The sequence below is a fragment of the Hippopotamus amphibius genome, chromosome 2, assembly GCF_030028045.1.
Source record: "Hippopotamus amphibius kiboko isolate mHipAmp2 chromosome 2, mHipAmp2.hap2, whole genome shotgun sequence".
Classification (NCBI taxonomy): Eukaryota; Metazoa; Chordata; class Mammalia; order Artiodactyla; family Hippopotamidae; genus Hippopotamus; species Hippopotamus amphibius.
The window spans coordinates 44613463-44634888 of record NC_080187.1 but is presented as its reverse complement, the minus strand read 5'-3'; the positions used below and the strand labels follow the sequence as shown (position 1 = coordinate 44634888).

The 21426-nt window shown below is 37.0% G+C and overlaps 1 protein-coding gene across 4 annotated transcripts in view; it reads right to left on the bottom strand.

The window, feature by feature from the left end:
• The window catches only part of PRUNE2 (prune homolog 2 with BCH domain), a 271291-nt gene that overhangs the window by 94754 nt on the left and 155111 nt on the right, over window positions 1-21426 (bottom strand). For all 4 annotated transcript variants that reach the window (XM_057721032.1, XM_057721034.1, XM_057721035.1 and 1 more), the window contains exon 7: window positions 1173-1331. In XM_057721032.1, the coding sequence (XP_057577015.1) occupies window positions 1173-1331 (159 nt within the window). The remainder of the gene's footprint in view (window positions 1-1172; window positions 1332-21426) is intronic.

The window sequence follows — 21426 nt, the reverse complement described above, 5'->3', positions numbered from 1 at the left end:
TGTCTAATCCATTAGTGAGGAAAGATAAACAATGAAATTGTTCTATGTCCATGTCATTCATATTATAATGAATTATGTATGTTCTCATATTACTTATTAAATATGCTTGGTTTGGTATACCCATTGCCCTATTTTCATTAATTTTGTCTACTTTTTATATTTCAAAAAATTTGGGTTAAAAGACTCTGCTGTCAACCAAGAAGATCTGATTGATTACCCAATCAGAATTTTAGTACCTGGAGAAAAACCTTTCTTTTTTCTTTTTTTTTTTTTTTAACATATATGAATGTTTTTCTCAAGGCATATCCAAGGTGTCACGGTGGTTGTATCAAAAAAATTAACTTTGATCAGATTACAGTTACTAAACACTGGGCACCAAACAGGTATTTAGTCAAGGACTAAACTTTGTTAGTTATTACCAGGTAGCAATCCTCAAAGAAAACAGCACCCAAAGGAGGACTAGCCCTTATTGGGTAAAAAAAAGATATCTTTCTCTTTACGAATTCAGCCTAGAAAAGAAATGGTTATGGGATCTTTTAAATGGCCCTATGTGGGATGAAGGGCATCAAAAGGTACAAACTTCCAATTAAAAAAATAAATAAGTCATGGAGATGTTATGTACAGCATGGAGACTATAGTTAATAATACTGTATTGCATATTTGAAAGTTGCTAAGAGAGTAGAGAGTAGTCCTCATTGCCAGAAAAAAAAATTGTAATTATGTGGTGGTCATTTCACAACATATACAAACATTGAATCATTATATTGTACACGTGAAACTAATATGATGTTATCTATCAATTATACCTCAATTAAAAAAAAGGTCAACTTTTATCTCACTGCCAATCCTATTTAGATGATTTTTTGGTAACACAGCATCCAAACTAAAAACTAAAAATCTGATTTAAAGCACCGAAAACTAATTAGTTATTTAATATAGCATCAAAACCACTGAATTAAATCACTGAAAAATAAATAAATAAATAAATAAATAAATAAATAAATAACAGAACGTGCAATATACCCCCAACATTTCTTAAAACCCAAACTCTAGGACCTTATCTCTTGGACCAATTTCTTTAAGCCACCAGTCCACGGTCACCTTCCACCGCATGTTCTGGGAGCCAGCAGGAGGGGATGCAGTGAAATGCACTGGGTCAAGGTGGTCCTTACCTGACTGCACAGCTCTAGGTTCTCGGAGTACACAGCGATCTGTTGTCTGGGCTGCTGTTCCTCTGACAGGCAGCTGGCCAAGAGGATGAGGACATCAAAACCGAACTTGTTTGAGAATGCTTTCAAATCACTGGTGATATTGCTGTGAAATGTACAGTTCTGAAACGACAGGCAAATTGATATTTATGTCAAACTGCCCAGCTCTGAGGAGTTGTACCACAAATTTGTCCAGTCTTAGGATGTATTACCACCGATATTTATCATTAGATGCAAATGAAATAAACACTTTGCTTTGAGAAAGTTTGGAAACTTTCATGCTGTGGCTTAAAATATACTTTTGTTTTTTTTGTTTTGTTTTCTTAAACCAAGAAAGAAAGGCATCTTTGCTATTATTATTAAGAATAGTTTAGAGAGGAACAAATAGCTTAACATCTTTTTCCTAAAATGTGTATTCAAATACTGACTTTGTAAAACATACTTTTTCTTTTATTATTCATAGGACATAGGAATGTCTGCTGGATATTATTATTGATACAACCCACTAGGAAACTAGGAAGTTATTGTCCTTTTCTATAATTGTTTTCTAATGATTTTTATTAATTCCAAGCAGAAGTCCTGAGGATAGATTTAGCTGAGTTTACTGAATGCTTTTTATTCCAGTGTAGAAGTTTAGGAGATTTGTGTTAGGGATGTTAAGTCAGATCTGCTTGCTCTAAGTGGTAGCTAAGGAGGAATGAGTAACTGTGGAAAAGGCACCCATTACTGCAGAGTACCCAGACCTGTGGCTCACATCATCTGTAGAAATGTTCTGTCCTTTTCCAGCTTAACTACAATGAGAACCACTTTGTCATTATAGCTGTCTTTCTCCCTTAAAAAAATACACCGAAGACCTTATGTTAGCCCCTAGCATAATTCCTGGCATATACTAATTGCTCAAGAAAAGTTTGTTGAATGATTGGAGAGAAATATATATAAAATCAACCTGTGCTACATAATCCTTTAACATAGTATATAATAGCACATGTAAATGACAATTATATAATCATCAACTGACAGTCCACTGCTCTATTCAGTGAAAATCACCATGATGTGCATTCAAGAGATATAAAGAATTCTAATTTTTTTCTGATTACAAAGTCATCAGAATTATGCATGCCACTGCTAAAACATTAAAGCAGTACAGAAATGTGTCCCACAGGAAGTGGAAGTACCATGTACCTCCTCCTTAGATAACCATTATGAAGAGCTAAACAGTGCAGTGCATATAGGAGCAGATTTTTTTCATGTCCAGATTAATGTTTGTATATGGTAGCTCTTTGACACTTGTGGATTTGATATTTGTGGCTTAGACTATTTACCAGCCACTTAAAATACCTATAATACGTGTATTCTGTAATTCTGCTGAGCTGAATCTCAAGGTTGATGGGTTCCCGAAAGGGCACGTGAGAAACCTGGCAGTTGGGTGGGCCTACCATCACAGCCCATCAGCAGCTTCCATGCCTCCAGGAGCCTCGTTGCGTACTCCTGTGGCCACTACTCTCATTAGGCATCTCATGTGGCTACTTTCACTTTTAGTTACGAGGAATTGCACATGGGAATTCACAAAGATCTCAGGATATATTGCTGATGAATACAAAGGATCTTATGGTACTGACTTGGTAATGAAATTTATGATGCTCAAATACAATAACTTTTGGAAGTATGCACACGGTCAGCTTTCATGCTTTTAATTTACTGTCCAAGTGTCATAATAATAGGTACTTCAAAATAGGTACTTTAAAATAGGTACTTCAAAAAAATTAATTCACCCACAAAAGAAATAGATATTTAGAATAAGCTTTTTTAAAAAAAACTTGGACCTCCTATTATATACAATGTACATTCAACAGATAAAATTATTTCAAATCATCATTGGTGTTAACCATCAAAAACCTCAATGCTGAGCTTTTTTTCCACTGTGAATTGTAAATGAAGATATGGTCCCAACAGAAAACAATAATGGACAACAACTATGTACATCTTATCTCCAGTGTCTGAAGGCTTTTGCACAAGAAGACTTACAATTTTCCTTTCAAAATATTTTTTTCATCATGTACATAAACTCATTCCCCCCAACATATTTATAAACCCTTGAAAAAGCCACACTATTTCTAAGAGATTTTCACACACAATAACAATTATCACGACACTCTGAGCTGGATGACTCAAACAAGAGAAGGCAGGTTTTACTGGTACCTGAGCACAAGGTCAGGATTCAGTGGAATCAGCGTTATTCAAAGCCACACTTGTGGAACATTTGGTATTTAGAAATGTTGGCTGAGCTCCAAACTGTTTGGATTTGTTTGTGCTAAAATGATGGCTCTAGGATCTTGCTAAACTCAAGTCGAGAGGCGCTGGCACCATCAGGCATCTTGTTAGAAATGTAGTCTCAGATCACACCCCAGACCTACCGAAGTGGAATCTGCATTTCCCACAGATCCTAGGCAATTCAAATGCACATGGAAATCTGAAAAGCACTGCTCTAGGGAGCCATTTTTAATTCATGTATTTTCCTATGAACCGATCCTTTGGGCTCTCTCAGTGCTGTCATGGGACTTTTACTGTCTCAGGCCCTCAGCTCCTTGCTCCTCACACCAGCATCATCTTAAACATCACCCTGGGGAGTGTATTCTTGGGCTGCTTTGTTAGAGGTTCTCATTTAACAGCTCAAGATTGGGCCCAAGAAATCTGTAATTTCATTATGTACCTCAAGTGATTCTTAGAATCAAGTTCCTTTGAGTAATATTTCCCCAGTTTTCCTCTGGGTGGCCCTGACTTCCACAGGATCACACGAAGTATTGATAAAACAAAAATTTATGAGTCATTTTAAGGATATTAGAGAAACAAAACACTTACATTTTACAGTCACCCCAAAACAGATTGTCAACTACTATGTTCTATCCACCCTAATAAGATTGCCCAAACCAGATTCGATCTCACTGGCTTTAGGATAAAGTCAGGAGTTTCTTGTTTAAAACAGAATCAAACAAGGGAATGAGTAAGATTCTTTAGGAATCTGGGAGGCAGGGTCTGTTTGTTCTACTTTTATGCCGGTGCTGTTTGGATAGGAGATAATTTATTATTGTCTTCGAGCTATGCAGGGAGTCATGTGCTGCAACGGCTCTTATGTTGCTGACAAGCTAGGCTGGCCCTGAATAAACACCACTTCATCATCAACACAACCCAACTGTAGACACAGGTTGGCATTTTATTCCCCCCATCTGCCTTCTACCTGATAAATTACTGTTTTAGTTACACGTATACAAATACTATTTGTTAATCTGCTCAAATGTCTCCAAAATGTTTTCCCTACCTTAAGTTAAAATTTATATATATATAAAATATATATATATGTGTGTGTGTGTGTGTGTATCCATCCCACTAAAATTGCCAAAGGTTTAGAAAATAAAGGAATCCTACCTTCATTTACCACCTCTAACTCCACCATCCAACCTTCCACATTTGAAATACAACCCCAGCCTGAGATTGCTGCATGGAATTTAAGAAGTTACTTTACTAATCATTACACCTGGAAACTGACTGGCAAAAACCCAGACTATACCAACACATCAGTTAAGAAGAATGGGAAGTGCTCCCTGTCACAGTCTTCTGTCACTCATGGATGCAGAGATTAGATCACTGAACACTTTTAGAGGTCATGAGTTCTTTTGCTTGAGTAATTCCTAGTTTTGAAATGAGTAGGAAGGCCTTATAATGCAGGGAGAAAAAGGCTTTCTTATTTCCTGGCCAAAAGCTAAGGTGTAGATCTCAAGGGGCCTAAGGAGAGGTTGATGACCAAAAAGACAAAGGGCAGGGAAACAGAAATGATAGGGCTCTATTTTAATTAATATGACAACCAAGATAGTGATAGTGTCCAATAGATTTACTACATTTGTGGTTGAAAGCATTTGGACAAATGCAGTGGAAAATTCCATTCTCTCACAAAGTCCTATTTTAGTTCTTATTCCATTGCTCTGAAAAATTTAGTTTTTATTCTATACACTGATATCTTTAGAGCATCACACAAAATAAAAGTGATCTAAATGTCTTAAAAACATCTGAGTCCTAAAATGCGCATATTCTTTGAGAGAGAAACCCCTCCTCTCCTTACATTGCTCATATACTTGCGTCCTATTGTCTTCTGAATCCCTCCTTTCAGGTTTCTGCCTCCATCATTCCACTGAAACTGCTCTTCTCATAAGTATCAATCATTTCCAAGTCACCAAATCCAAAAATCTCTTTCCTCTTCTTACTCTATTTGACTTCTTCCAAGAATTTCACAAGGTTGATCTCCCCCCTCCTTTTTTTTAAGAACTTTTATTGAGATACAATTGACGCACAATAAACTGCATATATTTAAAGTGTACAATTTGATATTTTTTTTCTTATTAGTAATGTATATATGGCAATCCCAATCTGACCTTCCCTCCTTCTTGAAACAATTCCTTCACTTTCCTGTCATTGTACTCTCCCTGCTTTTCTCCCAACTCGCTGGCTGCTCCTCAGTCACCTGTGCTGGTTCCTCTCCCTTAGTCAACCTCTAAACGTTCCTTACCCCTTTCTCTTTGTCTACACATTCTCCTTAGTGATTTCATCCAGTCACATGGCTTTCAAACCATCTATCTGCCAGTGACAACCAAATCACATCCACCTGAACACTAACCTTGTTTATCCATGTGATAGGGTCACATCAATGTCTAATAAGCGTCTCAAATAAGATACAACCTACCTCTACCCCAGTTTCCTCCACAGCATCAAATGGCACCACCATCCACCCAGTTACTCAAGCCAAACATCTAGGAATTATTCTTGATTCCCCCCCACCGCCCCCCCCCATTCTTCACATAATCCATCACCAAATCCTGTTAACTTTCCCTCTAAAACATATCTCAATTCCAAACACTGCTCTCACTTCTTTCCATCTCCACTTCTATCATAGCCACAGTTGCCATCATCTCTTCCCTGAACTTGAGTAATAGCCTCCCAACTGCTCTCCCGTTCTTGTCTTCTCTCCCTACAATCAGTTCTCCACACAGGACCAAAAGACAGCTTTGAAAAATGTAACCAGAACCATGATATTCTTCTGCTTAAAACCCACTCAAAAGTTTCTCAATGCAATTATTATTATTTACATTGTTTTGTTTTAAAACAGGGAAGAGAAACGTTTAATGTCCTTGAGACTAAGTTCTTATAAATCGATGAGAAAAAAGTAGACATAGCAATGGAAAAAATAGCGAACATAAAAGACAATTCGCAACTGAAATACCTGAAATCATTAAAATAATCAAAGAAATCCTTTCATAAGAAAGTGTTTCATCTTCTCTTTTCCTATAATTGGTGAATATGGCTGAATGGGCATCCTCATACACTGTTAGAAATATATTCTAAGGAAATAATCATATGCACACAAAAGGTTTGTGGATAAAGCTATTCACTGAATTATTACTATAATAACTAAAATTTTGAAACAGTTTAAAAGTCCAACAATAGAGAAATGGTTCAATAAATTATGAAACAGAAACATAAAAGAATGTTACACTGCTAGCAAAAATCATGTTCTCAAAGAATATTTAATGACAAGAAGACACACACAGTGTAAAGCAGAAAATAATTTCTATAATTATATAAAATTCGAATGTCATTTTTGTATGTATTCGAATACTATATATCAAAATTAACATACAATGGATGTTAAGATACTTTGATATTAAAGCTGTCATAATTTAGCCAAATTGCTAATCTAAAATCTGATTGTGTCTCTCCACTATTTTAGGGCACACTCTCCAAGCTTCCTAGTAAAGGCTTTGGAGGTTAACTCTGGCTTTGCCATTCACCAGCTGGCTGCCTTGAATGAGCTTACTTCCTCTCGCTGAGCCTTAGAGTTCCTCATCTGTAAACCTGAAGAGGAAAATTAGAAACCTGCACTCAGCTAAAAATAACTCCATGCTCATTCTGCTTTTGTAAAATAGGCTTGCTGCCCCAAAAAAGAAAAACAAAAACAGGATGACCTAGCAATCAAATGTAACCTAGGATGTTTTGCTAAATATGGAATGTTCTGCACCTGCTCTTGTAAATTTCTGTTTGGAAACTTCCGTGCTCTGTAAACCAAGTAACCAATCTACTAATGCTAACTGTAAACATGTGCACAGACCCCTATAAAGGTAAAGCTCACCCTGAGTTCGGGGCTCAGAACTTTGGAGCGTTAGCTCGTCTAGGGCCGCTGGCTTAATAAACCTGAGTTCTCCAACCCTCTGAGTGTGGTGCTTGGTTTCTCAACGGACTGATTTCTGCAACAAACCCTCACCTCATAAGACTGTTGTGAATACTAAGAACATATGTGTATCAAAAAGCAGGCCCAATATTGGCATATAGTAGACAATAAATGTTAAATCTCTTTCTTTTCCTGATTCTTCAACTATCAAAAAGGTCATTCTTAGGATGTGTGGGAATAATTTGATTCATAGAAAGTATTTCACAAGTTCTTGGTATGGAAACTGATTATTCACATTACAGTTTCTTGAATTTCTTGCCTTACATCCTTTATAATACTGTGAACTTTCAGATGATAATCATACACATCTTTAAGTCATTAAAATGATTCACATGCAAAATTCCTAGATGTGAGATGATAGAATAAGTTACATATGAAGCAAAGTCATTTAAAAAGTAATATAAGATATAAAAACTCTGGGTCGGGCAGTGTTTATCTCGTTAATGGATCCTTTATCCTTAATTCCAAGTTAGATTCAGTGAATGAGCTTCTATTTGCCACTACACAAATAAAGCAACAAAAAAATGTGTAGTGATTTTTCCTTCAGCCACATCATCATGGATAGAGCCTCTTGCATCATTCCAAGTGCCATACTACCTTCAGACAGGCTGCAACCTGGGACCCTCTGTTGCAGTGCTTGCACCTGGACAAACACTCCTCTAGCAACAAAATACAAAGAAACTATAAGGAACTAAAAATAACTGTGTGCACTAAGCAGTTGGGGTGAATTATGGACAACAAGATATAAAAAGACCAAAAAAACCCCACCCCAACTGCCACTTCTGAAGAGCAGGGAGCAAAAACAGGGTGCTGGGAGCAAAAGCAGGGTACTGCTCATGCCCCCTGCACTCAACACCACGAAAGGGGCGGGCAAACCACCTGAGCCACCCCTTTGGCCCAACCCCTGGACACACCCCTACCCTCACCCCATATAAGGAACCAGCCTGCCACCAGCGGGCTTCCTCCCTCCCCCACACCTTCAGGAAGTGAGCAAGGGAATCTGCTACTTGTTTTCCCTCCCCACCTGCTGCAGCAGGGGCCCCAGTAAAGCCTTGCCTGACTTTTTTGTCTGGCCTCTTATCAATTCCTATTGATTAAGGAAGGCCAAGAACCCTGGTTGGTATCACCTTCAGTGGAGTTTACTCCTCATGCTAGTACTTTCCATTTAGGTCCAGTACTCTGGACTACACATGTAATCCAAAACAGTTGTCTCTCTCACAAATCACAAGTGAAATATATTGAGTAACAAATTATTTTCTAACATCATGGACAAAGTATTCCCAGATTTATTTTATCTGAAATTTTTTTCTTCTTCCAGGAAATAGCAAATCAGGTAAGCAGATAAAAGGTAGGATGCTTGCATAAAAATCATTACCAAGATTAAAACACAAACTCATACAGCTTCATCTCTGAGAACAGTGAGTCTTAGAAACATAGTATGACATTCCATAACTACCTTGTAAGCATAATGGTTAGCATGGATTGCTGAGTTACTGAAATTTAAGAGTATAGTTTGACATTTATACTCCGCACGGCTTTACTTCTAGAGTGAGGACTGTTGTATCAAGATATATGAAAAATGCTGAGGTAAGTAAACAAATGTTCTTATTGAAAGCTTCGTGATTTATGCTACCAAAATTCCATTATGATGTTTAAAATATTCAGCAATAATAAAGTCTGATAATTTTGACAGGAAAATGATTTATGAGAACACAAAATGCATAAATTAAAGAGATTGTATTTATTCTGTTTTTCATACACTCTTTAACTGGTAAGCAAAGATATTCCCCATGTTTTTACCACACGTCATTTTTTAAAAACTCTATTGTTCTTATTTCTATAAGCTAGCCAAGGCATTTTAGTAGTAAAAACTTCACTGTGTCTATTTAAACTACATTAAGCATCATATTTTGAAAATAAAGCCAAGCAGTATATATTATCATTCAAAAAGAGAGCCCTTTCATGAAAAAGATTGTGAAAATTAAAATACTACAATATTTAAGTGAACATAATATAAATATACATATTAATATAATTTTCATTTAAACCAATAGTATATTGCCTAAAATGATTTAATCATATACTGCTTCTGCATTAAGCACTCTGTTAAATGCTTTACATCATCTCATTTAAACTTTAAGATGCCCAGATGATGTTGGTAACATAATTTCTGTTTTGCATGGAGAAAATGGAGGCTTTAGAAGGTTAAGTAATTGATATCACAAAGTTCACATGTGTAAAAATGGGACTTGATCCCAGGTAAGTCTGACTTCAGAGCCTAGGTTCTAACCTCTGTGTTATTCTCAAATGAAACAATTCTTCAAAGATATTACTAATTCCATTTTTTAATTTTTATTTTTTTATTTTTTACAATAAACTGCATATATTTACAGCGTACAATTTGGTATCCCAGTCTCCCAATTCTTTCCCCCCACAAACCTCCCCGCTTTCCCCACTTGGTGTCCATATGTTTGTTCTCTACACCTGGGTCTCTATTTCTGCCTTGCAAGCCGGTTGATTTGTATCATTTTTCTACAGTCCACATATATGTGTTAATATACAATATTTGTTTTTCTCTTTCTGACTCACTTCACTCTGTATGACAGTCTCTAGGTCCATCCATGTCTCTACAAATGTCCCAGTTTCATTGCTTTTTACAGCTGAGTAATATTCCATTGTATGTATGTACCACATCTTCTTTATCCATTCATCTGTTGATGGACATTTAGGTTGCTTCCATGTCCTGGCTATTGTAAATAGTGCTGCAATGAACATTGGAGTGCATGTGTCTTTTTGAATGATGGTGTTTTCTGGGTATATGCCCAGCAGTGGGATTGCTGGGTCATATGGTAGTTCTATTTTTAGTTTTGCAAGGAACCTCCATACTGTTTTCCATAGTGGCTGTATCAATTTACATTCCCACCAGCAATGCAAGAGCGTTCCTTTTTCTCCACACCCTCTCCAGCATTTACTGTTTGTCGATTTTCTGATGATGCCCATTCTAACCGGTGTGAGGTGATACCTCATTGTAGTTTTGATTTGCATTTCTCTAATAATGAGTGATGTTGAGCAGCTTTTCATGTGCCTCTTGGCCATCCGTATGTCTTCTTTGCAGAAATGCCTGTTTAGGTCTTCTGCCCATTTTTTGATTGGGTTGTTTATTTTTTTGACATTTAGCTGGATGAACTGTTTATATACTTTGGAGATTAATCCTTTGTCTGTTGATTCATTTGCAAATAATTTTTCCCATTCTGAGGGTTGTCTTTTCGTCTTGCTTTGCTGTGCAGAAGCTTTGAAGTTTCATTAGGTCCCACTTATTTATTTTTGTTTTTATTTCCATTATTCTAGGGGGTGGATCAAAAAAGATCTTGCTGTTATTTACGTCGGAGAGTGTTCTTCCTATGTTTTCCTCTAGGAGTTTTACAGTGTCTGGCCTTACATTAGGTCTTTTATCCATTTTGAATTTATTTTTGTGTATGGTGTTAGGAAGTGTTCTAATTTCATTCTTTTACATGTAGCTGTCCAATTTTCCCAGCACCACTTATTGACGAGGCTGCCTTTTCTCCATTGTATGTCCTTGCCACCTTTGTCATAGATTAGTTGACCATAGTTTATCTCTGGGCTTTCTATCCTGTTCCATTGATCTATATTTCTGTTTTTGTGCCAGTACCATACTGTCTTGATCACTGTGGCCTTGTAGTATAGCCTGAAGTCAGGAAGCCTGATTCCACCAACTCCGTCTTTCCTTCTCAAGATTGCTGTGGCTATTTGCGGTCTTTTGTGTTTCCATACAAATCGTAAAATTTCCTGTTCTAGTTCTGTGAAAAATGCCATTGGTAATTTGACAGGGATTGCATTGAATCTGTAAATTGCTTTGGGTAGTACAGTCATTTTCACAATGTTGATTCTTCCAATCCAAGAACATGGTTTGTGTCTTCTCTGATTGTGTCTTCTCTGATTTCTGTTTGTGTCTTCTCTGATTTCTTTCATTAGTGTCTTATAGTTTTCTGAGTACAGGTCTTTTACCTCCCTGCTTAGGTTTATTCCTAGGTATTTTCTTCTTTTTGTTGCAATGGTGAATGGGATTGTTTCCTTAATTTCTCTTTCTGATCTTTCATTGTTAGTGTATAGAAATGCAAGAGATTTCTGTGTGTTAATTTTGTATCCTGCAACTTTACTAAATTCATTGATTAGCTCGAGTAGTTTTCTGGTGGCATCTTTAGGATTTTCTATGTATAGTATCATGTCATCTGCAAACAGTGACAGTTTTACTTCTTCTTTTCCAATTTGGATTCCTTTTATTTCTTTTTCTTCTCTGATTGCTGTGGCAAGGACTTCCAAAACTATGTTGAAGAGTAGTGGAGAGAGTCGACGTCCTTGTCCTGTTCCTCATCTTAGAGGGAATGCTTCCAGTTTTTCACCATTGGGAATGATGTTTGCTGTGGGTTTGTCATATATGGCCTTCATTATGTTGAGGTAGGTTCCCTCTATGCCCACCTTCTGGACAGTTTCTATCATAAATGGGTGTTGAATTTTGTCAAAAAGCTTTTTCTGCATCTATTGAGATGATCATGTGGTTTTTATCCTTCAGTTTGTTAATATGGTGTATCACATCGATTGATTTGCGTATATTGAAGAAGCCTTGCATTCCAGGGATAAACTCCATTTGGTCATAGTGTATGATCCTTTGAATGTGTTGTTGGATTCTGTTGGCTAGTATTTTGTTGAGGATTTTTGCTTCTAAATTCATCAGTGATATTGGTCTGTAGTTTTCTTTTTTTGTAGTATCTTTGTCTGGTTTTGGTATCAGGGTGATGGTGGCTTCATAAAATGAGTTTGGGAGTGTTCCTTCCTCTGCAATGTTTTGGAAGAGTTTGAGAAGGATGGGTGTTAGCTCTTCTCTAAATGTTTGATAAAATTCACCTGTGACTCCATCTGGTCCTGGACTTTGGTTTGTTGGGAGATTTTTAATCATGGTTTCAATTTCATTACTTGTGATTGGTCTGTTCATATTTTCTATGTCTTCCTGATTCAGTCTTGGAAGCTTATACTTTTCTAAGAATCTGTCCATTTCATCCAGGTTGTCCATTTTATTGGCATATAGTTGCTTGTAGTAATCTCTTATGGTGCTTTTTATTTCTGTGGTGTCTGTTGTAACTTCTCCTGTTTCATTTCTAATTTTATTGATTTGCGTCCTCTCCCTCTTTTTCTTGATGAGTCTTGCTAGAGGTTTAGCAATTTTATTTATCTTCTTGAAGAACCAGCTTTTTGTTTTATTGATTTTTGCCATTGTTTTCTTTGTCTCTATGTCATTTATTTCTGCTCTGATCTTTATGATTTCTCTCCATCTACTCACTTTGGGTTTTGTTTGCTCTTCTTTCTTTAGTTTCTTTAGGTGTAAGGTTAGACTGTTTATTTGGGATGTTTCTTGTTTCTTGAGGTAGGATTGTATCGCTATAAACTTCCCTCTTAGAACTGCCTTTGCTGCATCCCATAGGTTTTGGATCATTGTGTTTTCATTGTCATTTGTCTCCAGGTATTTTTTGATTTCCTCTTTGATTTCTTCAGTGATCTGTTGGTTATTTAGTAGCGTATTGTTTAGCCTCCATGTGTTTGTGTTTTTTACAGTTTTTTTTCCTGTAATTGATTTCTAATCTCATAGCGTTGTGGTCAGAAAAGATGCTTGATACAATTTCAATTTTCTTGAATTTACCAAGGCTTGATTTATGACCCAAAATGTGATCTATCCTGGAGAATGTTCCATGTGCACTTGAGAAGAATGTGTAATCTGCTGGTTTTGGATGTAATGTCCTATAGACATCTATTAAATCCAGCTGATTTATTGTGTCATAAAGCTTGTGTTTCCTTATTAATTTTCTGTGTGGATGATCTGTCCATTGGTGTAAGTGGGAGGGAGATTCAAGGGAGAAATCAAAAGCTTTACAGACAAGCAACAGCTAAGAGAATTCAGCACCACCAAACCAGCCTTACAACAAATGCTAAAGGAACTTCTCTAAGCGGGAAACATAAGAAAAGAAAAAGACCTACAAAAACAAAAACAAAACAATTAAGAAAATGGGAATAGGAACATACATATTGATAATCACCTTGAATGTAAATGGACTAAATGCACCAACCAAAAGACACAGACTGGCTGAATGGATACAAAAAGAAGACCCATATATATGCTGTCTCCAGGAGACCCACTTCAGACCTAGGGACACATACAGATGGAAAGTGAGGGGATGGAAAAAGATATTCCATGCAAAGGAAAATCAAAAGAAAGCTGGAGTAGCGATACTCATATCAGATAAAATAGACTTTAAAATAAAAAATGTCACAAGAGACAAGGAAGGACACTCCATAAAGATTGAGGGATCAATCCAAGAAGGAGAGATAACAATTATAAATATATATGCACCTAATATAGGAGCACCTCAATACATAAGGCAAATGCTAACAACTATGAAAGAGGAAATCAACAGTAACACAATCATAGTGGGGGACTTTAACTAATTCCATTTTTAATTTCATAAAAGTTTTTTGCTACTCCATTTACTTCAGTTTATTAATAATTCTCCCTCATCACTATACACAAGCAAGCCACATCCTTGGTTTTCACCAATGCTAATTATAATGTGATGCTTAAGTTTTTTGATGATTCAATATTATCATGCTTTATGATCAATTTCCAGTTTCTCATTTACTCTATAAAATATTAATGTAGGCTGACTATTAACTAATATATAAGCCTAATTGAAAACGTGTCCAAAGAAACTGCTATAAAGTTTCTTGCAGCAATATGTACTTTTAAAAAGTTGGGCATACATGTGTACACACAAAGAAAGCAGATGAACTGGCATAGTCATGGTTTATCCAGAATTACCCTAATGTAGTTTTTCTTGCTCTGATACCTTAAACACACAAACAGTGGAATAATCCCCACCTTAACCATTTAGTATGGAAAAATCTCAACATTTAAGGGTGCTCCCAACATTACTTTCCTCCTGCTCAAAAGCCTAGAGAAACCAGGAATTAGGATTATAGGAAGGGGGGTATGAAGACAAAAGATGTAATTTTTTTACCCCAACAGAGTGGGCATCTTAATTCAAAGAGCCTATAATAGCACCATTATTTCAAGCAAAGCCCTCTTGTAAAGGCACAACTATCAAAGACAAAATAATGTATCAGTCTGCTGATGCTTCAGTTTAGGTCAAGCATGTCACATGTATGCTCAGAGAAGAAACCAACAATCTTTTAAGCAATCAAGCTTGTAAGGTCATCATTTGGGTTGAAGAATTCCAGAAGAGAGAGAGAGACAACACATGTTTACTGAAAACCACTGTTTTCATCTCATGGGATAAATAATTATAAATGTTTCATTGAGGGAGGGAGAGAGAAAGAGGAGGGGAGGGTGGGGAGGGGAGGGGAAAGGATGGGAGGGAGATTGGGACATGGTTCATCTGAAAGCACAGGTGTGAGTTAAAGACTTCTTGAAATGAAGTAGGTTGCTTTTGGATCAATCTGAAATTAAGCAAGCTGGCATCCTGCCTCATCCTCACTATCTCCATCATAAGGAGAACCAATGTTACACCAACAGAGAGTTGCCTTCGAAAAAAGATGCTTATATACTATATTTCATGAAAGGGGGTCTTAGGCAGCCTTTCACAACTAGTTAATAGTAGATAAAATAGTTGGATGTGGGGAGGTACATAACCAATTAAAGACAAACACGTCATCACATTATTTACCAGCTCAGTCTAATTTACATTTTTTTTTAAGGACAAACCCATAATCACCAATACTTTTTTTTAAATAAATTTATTTATTTATTTATTTATTTATTTTATTGGCTGTGTTGGGTCTTCGTTGCTGCACACAGGCTTTCCCTAGTTGCAGTGAGCAGGGGCTACTCTTCCTTATGGTGTGTGGGCTTCTCATTGCGGTGGGCTCTCATTGCAGAGCATGGGCTCCAGGCACGTGGGCTTCAGTAGTTGTGGCACATGGGCTCAATAGTTGTGGCTCACGGGCTCTAGAGCACAGGCTCAATATTTGTGGCGCACGGGCTTAGTTGCTCCATGGCATGTGCTATCTTCCTGGGGCAGGGATCGAACCCGTGTCCCCTGCATTGGCAGGCGGAGTCTTACCCACTGCGCCACCTAGGAAGTCCCACCAATACTTTTCAATACACTACGAATTTAAGGACTCAGTGAGAAAAGGGCTAGACTGTTTACCACTTAAGGACTCCTTTATTAAAGTTTATGTATGTTTATAAGGATTTCTATATGGGGATGAATAACTCAGGATCTATGCATAATGGAAAATCCACTCACAAGGCATGCTTTATTTTTGAAATGGTAGAACCTGGGCAACATGCCAGCTACCAAATAATAATGTTATTTCCTTAATGGTGTATAGATGTTTAAAAAAAAGTCCCCAACAGCCTGTTTGGAGCCATGAGCTTGAATACTTATGGATTTATTTATTTTCCATTGTAAAAATAAATCATCTAGCTTGAACAATACTTCAGTAAAGCAGGAAACCTTCTTTCCTCTCTGGGTACCCCTTTCAGATTTATGGAAATCACCAGTCAAGTCTCCAGAGCCCTTGCTGTACATGTACGCTGCACACACTTCTGATTCTCTAAGCTGTGTCAATATTAACCTGACCAAATGAAGATCAAACTGTCTCTTTTGTTCCTCCTGCTCCTCACATGGGGAGCACAATATGGCTCTTGTCAGAGGTGCTTCATCATTTTGGCTCAAGGAAACTGTCAGTACAGTTTGGGATTCGTTCTTCATGGGCAGATATCCTGATGGGTCTAATGAAGCCTTTCTGCTGACAAGTCATTTGCTAAAAATATCCAACCATCACCAAGTTTAAGTGGGGAATATGGTTGTGTCCCCTTTGCTGTCAACCCAATGAAAGTAATTTCTTTTGAAATCTAAAATATCTATATATCAAGGTACACACCTCTCACCATCCATATTTGTTCTTGCTAGTTTCCATTTGCTCAGTGATAAACTTTACGACATTCTTAAATTGGAATATAATAGGGTAAACACCAATCTTAGAGCACACATGCAGAGCCAACAGTCTGTGTGTGCCATTTGTTGCAATTCTAAGCTAATTACCAGAAACCCCCTCCTGGAAACAGATATACTCTGGGGTTTGTGGTCTCATTTTCATTTGGAGACGTCTGTGTGTGGGGAGCTTGAGGAATTCATTTTCAGGTAAAGACACTGTATTACTGCAACTCTCTTGGCCCCAAGTCACAGAAACTTAACTCAAACTGGCTTGAGAAAAAGTCAGAAAGATCTGGGCAGGGTTCCCAAAAAAGCAAAGGAAGAACTCGAGGACCAGCTGGGAGGAGGGCAAGGGCTGCCAGCAATGTGGAGCCCACCCAGCTTCTCCATCCTCTTCTCCTTTCCTGCGACCAGCTAGCATCCTCCATGTGATGGGAAACATGGGCAGCTGCAGCTCCAGGGCAGACCTTTCAATTTTAGTCAAGGCTCACTCTCTCTTGGTCTTGAGTTTGAAAACTCTGGAGAAAGAATTCTGGTTGATCCCATTTGGGTTGGGTGCCTAGCCTTGTGCTAAGCAACTGAGGTAGATTGGAAAGATCACAAAATACGGGTATGGTACCTGTTATAATAAGAGTGATGGGTATGGGTCATTTCCTAGAAGGGGAGGCTGAGCAGCTAAACCTTTAGGTGGGTACCCTAGATATCAGGCACAAAGGACTCCCCCCCTCTCTCTGTCATGCACACATACACACAGGCACACACACCCATACACACTGTAACACCCACACACACACATCAGATAATTCCCTAAATCCCTATTTGATTTCTAGCCAACCAAGCCCAAGTCATAGGGAGAGACATGATGCCTGGAAAGATAACTTCAGTTAACTTTCATTTTCACGGACGTTTACACCCTAATTAAGAAGGGTATTATAAAGAGGAGTGATAAAAAAAAAATCTACAAGAATGTTAAGCTTTTTAAATTGAAAATTATGCTTAATCAATCACAAATATATAATACTATCTAATCAATCCAGGAAAAAGAGGTCAAGCCTCCTTAATCTTTATTCTTTCAGGTCAGTGTGAGGGATTCTCTTTTTGGCCCCTACTCAAATCTCCCCTAAAACCGTCAAACTTCCATTGCACCATACATGTAGGGCATCAAGATGCTTTAAATACAAATTAGAAATTGTTTACAGGCCCTTCCCACAAGGCAGAGAGTATTTGGGCTAAATCTGGTGGGACAAGAGTTGTATTTCTATGTTATTTTATATGAGAGTTACTTATAGAACGGCTATAAGCAGGCCAAACACTGGAAAAAAAAGAATCTGAATTCATAACAGGTAAAAAACAATCACTTTAGAGCAGGATTTCTCACTCAACATTACTGACTTCTGGGGCTGGATCATTCTTTGTTGTGGGGGCTGTTCTGCGCATTGCTGGATATTTAGCAACTCCTCTGGCCTCCACCCACTAGATGCCCATAGCTAACTCTCTCTCCCAGGTGCGACAGTCAAATACAACTCCAGACGTTATCAAATGTCAACTGCAGGTCAAAAATGCCCTAAGAAAATAGGGAATAATAGAAGGAGAATCTTGCAAACTTAAAAAAATAATTCAAATCGCATTCGACTCTTTCAGAAATATTACTGTATAAAGCAAGACACATCATTAATTCTGTACGGTTTAAGAGGCAAGAGGACTTAAAAAAATCAGATATGGGGAACTTCTACATGAATACTCTGTACTAATTGGCCAAATATTTCCCTTCCCTAGGCGAGTAAAATTTCTAAATTTCCATCAACTGTCTTTTAGTTTACATTGGTATGCTTATAAAATAAACAACATTTTGAGTCTCTTAAACAAAAGAAAGAGCAGGATGATTTAAAGGAAAGAGCCAGGATTTTATTAAAACACCTACTTCCTATGCCAGGAAAATGAAGTTTTCCTAGGTAGTTTCCAGAGGTTTTTTAAGTCTAGAAAAACTGTATTAATTTTAGGTCAGTTATGGGTAAATAGGGCATTTTAAAAACCAAAATTTAAATTTGGGACTCCTAAAAATAATATGCATACTTATCTTTTATCTCCATTATGGTAACCAAAAAATACAGCAGATATCTGAGAGCAATGCAACCTGTCTGGGGCATTGCAAGCATTCAGTGAATGGCTAGCATCCTTGTCTGATAAAAGGCTACATGGGAAAACTCATCAAAATTCATTCCTCAGCCTGAATTATCTGAACTTGTATGTCTATATCACTGGTTCTCAACCACGGGTGTACCTTAGAATAACCCAGGGAGCTATATATAAAAAAAAAACAAAGAACCAAATACTCTGACCCCACCCCATGAAATTTAAATTTAATTGGGTTAGGTTGGGGTCAGGGCATCAGAATATTTTTCACATTATTCTAATATGCAGCTAGGGTGAGAATGGTTTACACTGACGTAAAGAAACAATTTTTAATTCATGCTGTGTAGACACAGTTTCTACATCAACGATTCCGGTTTTTACGCTCTAGTTACTGAGTGAGCTCTAAGAGTCACAGGAAAACCCAAATTCCAAAAATATATGCTCACATTTTCATTTTTAAAACCATAGTTCTAACTTCCCCCAGATGAGCAAATTAAAAAAAAAAAGTAGTACTTAAAAGCATGAATTTTGAAATCTGACAGACCAGGATACAAATTCTAGTCCACAACCTGTTATCTCCGTACCTTTAGGCTAGTTACTCGATCATGTTAAGCTTTGATTCCTTTAAATGGAAAATGAAGATAATAATCTACCTTACAAAATGAAATAATCTATAAAACAGCCCAGGATCTCTGAGTCAGCCCTAAATACACTGTAACCCTGTGACAGCAGCAGCAGCAAAAAACAGCCACCACTGTATTAACAGTAAGTTTATCTGTCAATTAGGTCATCAGAAACTACCCATCCTTAGGCACAGTTTAGAGTTTCTTTTTATTCTATGTATGTTGGAAAGAGTCTTTTTCCATCTAAGAGTCTTTTGTTTCAGCATATTTTTTAATTTATGTAAGCTCTAAAATTTCTGATTTAAAGAACTGTCAGGTTTAGAGAAAGCTCCTGACAAATTAGCCAGATAATGTAATGGTCCAGATTGATAGAGAAACGGGTTCTTCTGTAAGTTCTGCTTTTAAAGTCTGATGGGTCTCAAACTTTAGCTGCATCCAGCTTCACCTGGAGGGCTTCTGAAAACAAACACCAGGGTCCCACTCTCAAGGCTTGGTAGGTCTGGGGCTGATGCAGAATTGTCATTTCTAGTAAGCTCCCAGATGATGTTGATAGGCTGGTCTAGGGACTACACTTTGAGAACCACGCTTAGATCCAAAACAAGACATTTCACCTTTCTGATCCTCAAATTCCTAATCTGAAAAAGGAAGAGTCCATGAAGGCAATATAACTCCTTGGTTCTACCTTCCTTGACTCTTTAAAAATAAAGCTATACAAAGGAAGGGAGGGAATACGGGGACATGTGTATAAAAACAGATGATTGAACTTGGTGTACCCCCCCAAAAATAATAAATAAATAAATTAAAAAAAATAAAAAATAAAAATAAAGCTATACAATATATATACACAATAAAATATTACTCAGCCATAAACAAGAATGAAATAATGCCATCTGCAGCAACACGAATGGACCTAGAGATTATCATACTAAGCAAAGTAAGTCAGAAAGAAATACCATATGATATCACTTATATGTGGAGTCTAAAATACAACACAAATGAACATATCTATGAAACAGAAACAGACTCACAGAGAACAGACTTGTGGTTGCCAAGGGGGAGTGGCGGGGAGGGAAGGACTGGGAGTTCAGGATTAGCAGGTGCAAACTATTACATACAGGGTAATAAACAAGGTCCAACTGGCACAGGGAACTTTATTCAATAACCTGTAATAAACCATAATGGAAAAGAATATAAAAAAGAATGTATATATATGGGTACCTGAATCACTTTGCTGTACAGCAGAAATTAACACAACATTGTAAATCAACTATACTTCATTAAAAAAAAATAAAGCTATACAGAAGCCTTCAACTGTATGTTTTTATTTATATTAGCCAATCGGGCTAGGACATGCAGTGGTTAATTAAAATTTGGTTAAAGAGGAAAACTGTTAAAAATAAATGTTCTATTATAAAATAAGATAGCAATTTTATATGACTTTGAACATGAAATTATGCATCCATTTATAATTTTTTCATGTAGAGCCAGGGCCTTTTAAAATATTTTTTGAGCATGGATTTATAGGAGCTTCCCATTCTCTTTGTTCCAAAGACCATACATGTAAAGTATAATTTTCCATTTCTAATTTCAGTTTCATTAATGTGGAATAAAAACTCAGACATATGTGAAACAATCTGAATGTAGACTCCTTCATTTTTACAGTCCCCTCCCGATTTTTTATAGCTGTTTCACCCTAATTTGAGAGCATATTTTCATTGAGAGCATGTTTCATTTCATTTCATTGAGTCTTTCCAAAGCATTCATCTTAGAAATAACTATCTTTTCTACTCCTATTTCATCAGTTTCTTTAAATTGTGTAATTATATTAACTAGTACAACTGGTATCAACAGGTTTGAGAGCAAAGACAGCTGACTCTCGGTAAACACTGAATTCAGTTAAAGGGTTACCTGTGCCCCGGTGCACTGTAGAGAGTTGTGAGTGGGGAGCACTTAGCTGAAGTTATCATCAGTATCAGAGCAGAATGGAGAATGTGTTTAGTTCTGCACAAGACTTATGGGAAGATCAAGACAGCTTTCATTATGAGAGGCAAGGTGTACAACTCTACCTCACCACCCCTCAAAAATAACAATATTTTTAATCACAAGATATATTAACTCAGAGCCTAATACAAATCACCTAGGAGTCTTGTTAAAATAAAATA